The sequence below is a fragment of the Aphelocoma coerulescens genome, chromosome 4 (assembly GCF_041296385.1).
Source record: "Aphelocoma coerulescens isolate FSJ_1873_10779 chromosome 4, UR_Acoe_1.0, whole genome shotgun sequence".
Lineage (NCBI taxonomy): Eukaryota > Metazoa > Chordata > Aves > Passeriformes > Corvidae > Aphelocoma > Aphelocoma coerulescens.
In genome coordinates, this window is record NC_091017.1 from 1,951,362 (window position 1) to 1,960,709 (window position 9,348).

Here is a 9,348-nt window from a genome sequence, read left to right on the forward strand (position 1 = left end):
TGAGCAGCAGGGACAGCCTGGATTCTCTAAGACCTCACTCCTAAGCTTTCTGTCAGGCTTCACCTTTCCCTTCACATCTTTTCCCCAGCAAGGGCAGGTAGCCCAGCCTGCCTGCTCTTTCCTGCTCCTGAGGTACACCAGTGCCAGCCTGCAATGCATGCAACTGCTGAGCACGTTCTGGGAGAGCAAAGCTTTGGCAAGAGCACGAGCCATGCCCTGTGTTCCGTGTCAGTCCCCCATCCCCAGCAGGGTGGAGCATTTTGTGGTCAGAGATGGCACAATGAACACCCAACATCCACTTGTTCCTGGCTCAGACTAGTCCTACACTTGAGAAACCTGACAGGGACCACTCACCGTAGCCAGCAGGGTGAATGGAGCAACTACTGCTAAGGCAGCTTCACTCAGTCATGCTCTGCCTGGCTCGTGTCTAAGTCAGTACCAGCTGCAAGGCTGCAGTGTAAGGAGGAAAATGGCTGGATACACATCCCCTCCTTGCCCACCCCCGGAGCACACACAGAAGCAAGCAGATTAGAGCAGGAAACAGCAGAGGAAGCAGCCATTGCAAGTTTGGGTTTATTTCACTACACAGGGGGCAGAAAACAAAACAAACCAAGCTATAGCTGTTAGCTGAACTTAATGGCTTTGACTTTGAAGTCACCCTCCACAGCCAGGTATTCAATTTTGTCCATGCCCAGCCGATTTGGGAACTTGAATTCTGCCTCGGGCAGCTTCACCGTTGCCTCGGTTTCATCAAAGGAGATGCACATCTGTAGAGAGCCATGAGAAGGAAGGAAGGAATGAATGAAGGCTGATACATCACAGCTCCCAGACTTTGCTCACTCCCCACCACCCCCAATCTGGGTGCAGGACAGGTGAGGCGGTTGCTGCTGCTGCTGCCAAGGCTGTGCTCAGCAGCTCAGTCTCTTCCCTGCCTGGCAGAGGCATGAGAAGGAAGGAAGCTTCTGCAGCTGTGGAATGAGACAGACCCAGTCTCAGTCTCACCTCAGTGCTGTTACTGCTCCGAAGTGCTTGGCTTCCAACAGGAGGCCGGAGCAGGGCACTCAACACATCCGAGCTGCTGGGCACTGACTTGGCTTTAGCTGCCAGACTCTTCCCCTGTGGCTCATTCCCCTTTCCATGCCTGCTCCTTGTGCACCACAGAGGCACAGGGCAGCATTAAAAAGCTGTGCCCTTGGCCCCTCAGTGCCAGGGCTTTGTACACACCCCTGGGGCCTCACCTCAATCTTGTCACCATGCTGGAAGGGAAAGTCAGCCTTCCTGTCCTCCTCCCCCCACATGCCATCCTCCTTGGAATTACATACGATGGTGTTGACATCCCCATGACAGTCAAAGCGAGGGTTGAAATGCAGCATGAGGGTGTTGCTGTTCTTCCCGACATTCACAGCAAACCTGGGGAAACAGAGCCAGTGCAAAGGGGGTGCCTGTGCAGCAGCTCCAGCTGCCAGTGCTAAAAGCTGAACACAGCAGGAGCTCTGGCTTCCCCCAGTGCCACATCAGTCCATTGGCCACCTCACTCACCCTTTGGCATCAGACTGGATCTTCCCTTTGACCTTGATGCACTCACCAGGCTCAACGTCCAGCTGAGTAACAACCACTCCCTGCAGGGCCAAACCACGGGAGTTAGTCTATCCCAAGGCAAGGCTTCCAGTCCTGCTTGGGCCAGGGCACAAAGCAGCTCTGGTAGACCCAGATACGAGCTCTGTGCTGGAGGAAGGGTTGAGTCAGGCCAGCTGCCTGTCCCAGCGAGCACTGGGGTCTCCCACTGCCCTAAGCAGCATAAGGTGACAAGGAAGTGTGCTGGGTTGGCCCTGGCTGGGTATCAGGTACCCACCAAAGCCACTCTGTCACAACTGGATGGGGGAGAGGAAATATAACAAAAGGCTCATGAGTTGAAACAAAGACAGGGAGATGCCACTCACTGATTACTGTCACAGGCAAAACAAAATCAACTTGGGGAAATTAATTGAATTTATTACCAATTAAATTCAGAGCAGGATAATGAGAAGTAAAATAAGCTTTAAAAATGCCTTCCCCTCACTCCCTCCCTCCTTCCCAGGCTCTGCCTCCTCCCCCTCAGTGGCACAAGGAGATGGGATGGGGGTTATGGTCAGTTCATCACAGTGTTTCCGCCACTGCTCAGGGAGAGGAGTGTTGCCCTGCTCAGTGTGGGGTCCCTCCTGCAGGAGGCAGTCCTCCCCTGGAGTTCTCCACGTGAGCTACAGCCCTTCGCTAACTGCTCCAACATGGATCCCTTTCCACAGGCTCACAGCCTTCTTCAGGCATCCACCTGCTCTAGCACAGGGTCCTCCACGGGCTACAAGTGGATTTCTGCATCCCTGTTGACATCCATGGGCTGCAGAGGGATCATGCTGCCTCACCATGGCCTTCACCGCAGGGTGTTATCACAAAGGCATTCCTGCTATCGCTGATGGGCTCAGCCTTGGCCAGCACTGTGTCCATCCTGGAGCCTGCTGGCCTTGGACCTGGGGGAAGCTTCTGGCAGCTTCTCACAGCACAGAAGCAACCCTTGTAGCCCCCTCTGCTACCAAAACCTGGCCACACAAGCCCAGTGCAGGAGGTGATGCACCAGCTGCTACAGGAGCAGTGTAACTGAGCTCTACTTAACTGTGTGCCGGGTCAGGTAGGGAGGCCAGTTCCAAATTAGTTTGCTTGGGCACTGCCTCCCAGCCCCCTCATGGTGTCTTTGCCCTCGTGCCTGCTCTCTGCTCTGCCTATACACAGACTGCCGAGGTCAGGGTTGCTCGAGTCACTAAACTGCTCATCCCCACGGCACTAACTCTGGCTCTGGAATGCAGCCTCTGCGCCCGGGGCTGTCCTTCGAGGAAAGGAAAGCTGCGGGGGCACAGGTGGCTTAGAATACACTGCCCGCCTGCCTTCCTCTCCTGTTGCATTACGAGTTAACCCACTCCTGTACCCAAAACGCATTTTTCCAGAAGAAAAATACACAGCTTAAGGGAGAAAAAGTATAACGGGTCTTGAAACTGTAGAGTTGCAAATGGACCCAAACCTTTAGAGTACTTGAGAATATAAACATTCCTCAGCTTCCCCACTTAGATAACACACTAAAGAAGAGGAGAAGAAATACGGCTGGTCAACACTAACTATTCCTCCCACAGCCATCCATCTGCCTTGCATTTCCTCCCAGCTAATCCTTTTCTCCTCCTACCTCTGGCACCAGGCCCAAACCCTACAGGCAGCCCAGCCTTAGTCCCAGTCCTGCTTGGCACACCACCCCGGCTCGCAGGCGGCACTCACTTTCTCCATGCTGCAGACACCGGCCCCAGCAGGCAGGACACCCCCGAGCCCCTTCTGCACAGCACGGAGTGACGCAGCGCTGAGCTCCAGCAGCTGAACTCACTCGGGCAGGACCATCACATGATTGGAGGGGCGGGCGAAGAAGGGGATTGATCAATCGCAGCTGTGGGCGCCGGAGCTTCCCGGCCCTTTACCGGGGACAGCGGGCGATCTATACCGATACTGTTCTTTGCCCGCAGTTTGTGTATGATTTTAAGAACTAGCGATTGTTTGCTTTGCGTGATCCTAGAAATCCTCACTGTAAGCTCTCCGAGCTGCTATGCAGCGTCTGTTGGCTCCGATCCCGGGAGCCGGTGTGGCTCTGTGCTAGGAGCGAGGTGGCTGCTTTTTGTTCGGCGATCTCTGTCTAAAATCAGGGTTGGGAGTCCTCGCGTTACTGCTGCAAAGTGGTTCCCTCTGTGGATAGCGGTGTATGTTCTCGCCCAGGCCAGCCTGGTGCCTGCAAGGAGCCTGGATTGGAGGGAGACCCTGGGTACAAATCCTCGCTGCTTGCAGTTAAATGAAAGCCAAGGGTTTGGTACAACTCCACGTCAGCATTTGAAAAGTGCCTAAAAGGTTAAGGGTGGTGGTGTGGGGCTCTAAGTAGATGTGAGAATTCAGGTTGCGGCTTTTGGAAAGTAGCACGATCTTGCTGGTTCCATTCCAGTTGCAAAAGGCTCCGGAGGGAAAAGAGAAATGCTTTGTTAGGGGAGGAAGAGGCCGGGCAGGGCTGTGTGCAGCCGGCAGGACGGGAGAGGAGGCTGCTATCGCAGAGAGTGCCCAGCGCCTGCTATTCCCCTTCCCGGTGCCGCCGGAAAGCACTGAGCACGACTGCCCCGAGGGTCTTGGCAGGGCAGGGAGGTGAAGGTGGAGCGGCTGCAGTGCTTTGTGGGGCTGTGTCAGTGGATCGGCTTGAACCTTTGCATGGGCTTTAGCAGCGTCCTCGGGCCTCTGTGCCTCAGTTTCCCCCATGCCTGAAGTGACGCTAATGACATGCAGCTTCCCAATCCTGCCTGCAAACCCACAGTGAGAGCTGCTATATAGGCGCGGTGTGCTGCTTGCTGGCTGAGCCGTGGCCAGTGGCCGTACCTGTCTGCAGGTCACTTTTGGAAGGGCTGCGCAGGGCATCTCACAGCACAGTGCAGGAATTTATGGCTGGGTTGTGGTGGGAAACACGCTGCCCTGCAGGAGGCTGCTGGAACTTCATTAGAGCTGTTACCGGGACAGCATCCTGACTCCTGATGCTATCTTTTGCCCCAGATATCCCCCACACCCATTTCAGAACATTCCCGTGGCATTTCAGCAAAGCTGAGCTGCGTTTGAACTAAAAAGTCACAAGCTGGGATTGCAGCCCTGTGACTGGGGTGCATAAAAGAGGACAAAATGCTGACTGAAAGCGCTGCAGGGAAAATCCCGCACAGGCTCTCACCTCCAGCTAACTCCCTGGCCATCCTATGCACATACAGGAGCCATACTGAAGTCAGGAGTTGACTGTGGGAGCAGAGTTGGAGCAGGTAACAAATGCCACTGAGAGCAGGCCCCCTTCACGGAGAGTTTGGAAAAATCCCAGCTAATTCCACCTTAAGTTAGTCCCGTTCTCCAGCGATGTTAGCCGGGATCACGTGTTAGAGACAGGCTTTAGGCGCCTGCTCTCCGCGCCTGAGTTACTGTGCAGTTGTTCCCCTGGTCGCTGGCACGTGTGAGGGGTTGAGCAAATTCTGTTTGGCCGGCTGGGTTTGTGTATTTGTTTCCGTTCAGCTCTGTGAAATCCCTGGAGACTTCTCTCCTCCTTTCAGTGCTGGGCTCTCTGACTCCCGAAATGCAGGTTTCATGTGAGCTGCTCTTCTGGCCTGAAGTTTCCTCCTCTGGTCCTTCAGACGGTGGATTACCTTTCTAATAACACACGGAGACTGAACCGTTTGTTTTCCTTCAGTGCTCTGCACTGGCAACCTGGTTGGTTTAGCAGCAAACCCTTTGGTCTTTAGATTTAAAGCACTCCTTGTTTGTGAGCTCTCTGAAATCAGCAAGGTGCTTATTCTGAAGCTACAGTGCTGAGTTGCCCCACTGTCCTGCATTTTTCCTAGGGATTAAGTGGCAGAAAAGTAGGGGATACAGTGGGCGTCCTTCCCTTTCAGAGGGCTGGTAAGTAAGGCAGGCTGCAAAGCAAGGCCACACTGGCCAATCCCACCCCATCAGGGATGATCCCAGCCTCCCTGCACAACGTGAGGCAAAGTGCGCCTTGTACTCACAGCAGGGAGGGACTCGATGCACTCACAGCAAGCAGGCAGAGGATTAGGGTGTGTTTCAAAGGCCTGGGGGAGGAAGGGAGAGACACTGCCCTATGCAAACCCCTCTCACGCCCCAGGTCCAGCAGGGGATGTTCTGAGAAGAAACCCTGGGCAGAAGAGCCCAAGTGAGCCTTACCGGGGTTGTTCCAAGGGACTGCAGTAAGTACAGGCCCTGAGAGAGAGTAGTGAATCACACCAAAACAGGGCCAGGAGACACTTCAGAGACAGAGTCAGAGTCAGAAAAGCGGGTATTTGCTTTATTCAGCACGCCGGGTGTGTTGGGATCGCTCCTCCAAACACACACACCGGTGCTCCCTACAACACAGTATTAAGGCCTAAATTATGAATATTCACCACATTCTTTGGGACAGGTGGGGTTATACAAATTATTTTTCAAAGTCATTAATATCATTAGCATACGGGCCATGCATGCGCTGTGTGTCCTGGTGGTCGCACTGAGGAAGGCTCCTCTTCTTCCTCGGGGGTCTTCCTGATGAAGACCAGTAGTCTTCCTCACAGTGCACTTTTCACCTTTCTCCCTGGGCATGCGTAGTCCTTTGAGGAATGATTCAGTGGTCTCTGAGATGATCCTTGTCCCCTCTATCTTGACAAGATAAGGGTGAATTTGGCTTCTTAGGTTTTGTGATTAACATCTGCTGTCTGAACTAACATTTGCTGTCTCCCAATAGTTAACTTGTGCTTACATGAGTTAGTTATTGACTGCCCTTTCCTCAGTAGCTAGGGCACGTACACTGCAGGTGTTCCCATTTCAGGTGTTACAGCTCTCCACATGCTTTTGGGGAAGAGTGTTGCACCCACTGGCAGCTCTGGCAGAAGCAGGGAGAGAAGAGTCATCTCCTGCTCATCCAGAGGTGATGCACAGAGGAATTTTCCCCTATGGGGAAAATCAAGTCTGGCCTCCCAGTGCTTGGCCTTGCAGGCTTGCTTGTGGAGACAGAGTCCTGCCCAGCACTAGATCCCCAGCCCGAACTCTTCATTCACCTCTTGGTTTGCACAGGCTGAAGGCAGACAACTGGCCAGTCTGATTTTCTTGTAACTCCCTAGAAACGTCCCACATTTGCTTCGGAAGCAAAGGGTGCAGCATGCTGTTACTCTTTTTAATATCCTGTGAGGAAAAATACACCCTAGCCACTGGCAAAGTCATATCCCCGGCTAATCACTGCTGTCATTAGAAATGGCTTTCCCCTGGTTTGGGGAGGTCTGAGGACACACCCTGCTGCTGGCTAACTCTAGGATCAGGGTACACTGTGCCCTGGGTGGCACAGGGTGCGGAGGCCAGCGCCTGCTGGCTCCGCTGTCCCTGTGTCTGGTTTGTCTCGCACCGAACCCACACGCACCGGTGGTTGTTGGTGCTGCACATCCCGAGTCGCTCACGGCTGCAGCTGAGAAAGAGGCCCCCCTTCTTGCAGAAAGAGTGAGCAGAGGGTTTCTCCTCCTTTGGAGAAGGCATCCAGCCCCAGGGCCGGCACAGCAGTTCTGTGCATGCGCCACCCTGGGAGGGCACCACTGCTTCAGCCAATGCCCCTCAGTCACTTACACTGACCGAGCAGGGAGAAGAACTGCTCCAATCCAAGGATTGTACTGGTAAAATAATGACAAGAAAAACCCCTCACCCTTTCCTAGTGTGAGAGAAAGCTTACAGTTTGCTTTAAGTTAGGGTTTGTTTTTTCACTTTCTTTAGGGAAGATTTGTTCTTGTCTCTGTAAGTCATTCTCGGTTCATCAGGCAAAGGCTGCGTCTTTCTCCCACGCCATCTTTAGGGAATATTTGTGTCAATACTGTCTGGATGGGATTCTGTTCTCAGCAATAGCCCCTGGTTACTCTTACAACCTAAATATTATTCTGTTACAGCATAATAGATATATACACTGTATTTCTACATACATACAGGGCTGTTTTCTTTCTCTTGGTGTATCTGGGGACTTTAACTTAAGCAATCCTCTGCTTCTGCTGTTGAAGTGTCTGGTTCTCTCTCTTGCTACAATAGCACATTAGTTTGTCTCATCTGAGAAATTTCTGCCTTTTTGCTTGGGTAGTCATGACCCCCTGAAAAGATTAGTTGCACACAGTTTCCCTGGGCCCTTCTGCAGAGCTGGCTAAAACAAGCCCCCTGCTCTCTGTGGGGGAAACTCTAGGGCTCAGCTGGATACCACGGAGGAATAGAACCAGACTCCCAGGAAGAAACTTCAGCCTGCTCTTGAAAGACCAAGTGACTCAGGAACCACAGTCTGCTGTGGCAGGAGGGTGAGAGGCCCTCCCAGAGCCTGCCAGCACTCAGACTCCCAAAGCACTGCCTCAGAGGGAAGTTTGTGCCAGGAAGGTCCAGCTTGCACTGGATACCAGCTGGGGTTGTGTGTACACATGTCACTACAGCGTTTTTGTCCCTGAGGCTTCCTGATTTTGGCTTTCCCTACATTAAAAGGGAAGCACCTCTATTCCAGGTTAATTATAAATGAAGTTAATTATAAAGAACTTCTTGTGCTATCTCAAAGTGATGAAAGGAGTTGGCTGATTGTGTCACTGGAATTTAAAGTATGTCTCCTCATTTTATTTCCCTCATTAACACTGACCCAAGCTGATAATCCATGTGTTTCTCTCATCTCTCAGTGGATTAGATTTAACTAGAGCAAATTGTTAACTACCCAGGAGAACTAGGCCTTTGTTTTGTCGGACTCACTTCACTTTGGCACCTCCCTCCTTAACCTTTTAAGTTTGCAGGTGGCAAACACGTCACCTCAGAGTTTACTGGCTCATCTCAAAGGAGTTGTTTGCATTTGTTCCTCACTGGATGTCCCTGCTACTCTAAAGTTAAGAATCCAAGTCCATCTTTCCCTCGTCTTTGCAGGTCACCGGAGATCTTGGTCAAGCAGCTGTTGCAGTGGGAACACTAGCACAGCCCCTGGGTTACTGACCCTTCAAGTTTCCTCGAGGTCTGTCAACTCTGGCAACTTTAAGTACTCATTTTTCTTAGCAACACAGTTGTTTACTTTACAGCTATGACCGCACTGCAAACTTCTGCAACAGGGAGCAGACCCTGGAACACTTTTCACCGGGATATAGCAGCAGGATAACAGCACTTCCCAAGCCTTATATATTCCTGTGGTCTAGCCCCAGACAATCTGGGTTTGATTTGCACCTCGTGATCAGCTGCAAGCGGACTTGTGTGGGGGCTGAAGATGGGGAACTATGGATTTTCCTATCCCTAACCCACTGAATAAAACCTGTACAGGCCTTGAAGGTGTCCACATGGTGGACAGGGGGTGAGGAGAGGTAAAAGAGAGTGCACCTGCATTGCCCTCCCCAGGGTAACTCTAGCAGTAGAGCTGGTTAGCTGGGTCTGGAACCCATGTGACTGAAACAAGGTCTCAGTGAAAAAGGATCATCACTGGAGCAAGCCTTCTGAGCAGCTTTCATCTTGAACTGAGGCACCTTCACCAGGCTGGGGTTCCAGCCTTTGTTTTGCTTCCTCTTCATAAATCAGCTTTTATTGTATTGTGTCCTCCATAAAGTTAAAGCTCCTGGGGTTTTGCCAAGTAACCTGGGATGCTCTTCTGAAAGATTTGCCCCATTCCAGGCCACAGGACTGGGTCTGTGTTGTCATAGTAGACACATCTAGGACACAGTAGACACATCTGTTGATCCTTTTATATTATCTCCTTAGAACTGTAAGGCTTGATTTTCCTTATGTCACTCTAATTCTGCA

At 52.1% G+C, this 9,348-nt stretch overlaps 1 protein-coding gene across 1 annotated transcript; it reads right to left on the reverse strand.

Moving 5' to 3' along the window:
- Window positions 1-555: 555 nt before the first annotated feature.
- LOC138109282 (16 kDa beta-galactoside-binding lectin) lies at window positions 556-3,422 on the reverse strand. Its single transcript, XM_069012425.1, has 4 exons — window positions 3,298-3,422; window positions 1,540-1,619; window positions 1,239-1,410; window positions 556-767 (listed from the first exon to the last, which is right to left on the reverse strand). The coding sequence occupies exons 1-4, from the start codon at window positions 3,304-3,306 to the stop codon at window positions 624-626; spliced, it is 405 nt and encodes a 134-aa protein (XP_068868526.1). The 5' UTR covers window positions 3,307-3,422; the 3' UTR covers window positions 556-623.
- Between the last annotated feature and the right edge of the window lie 5,926 nt (window positions 3,423-9,348).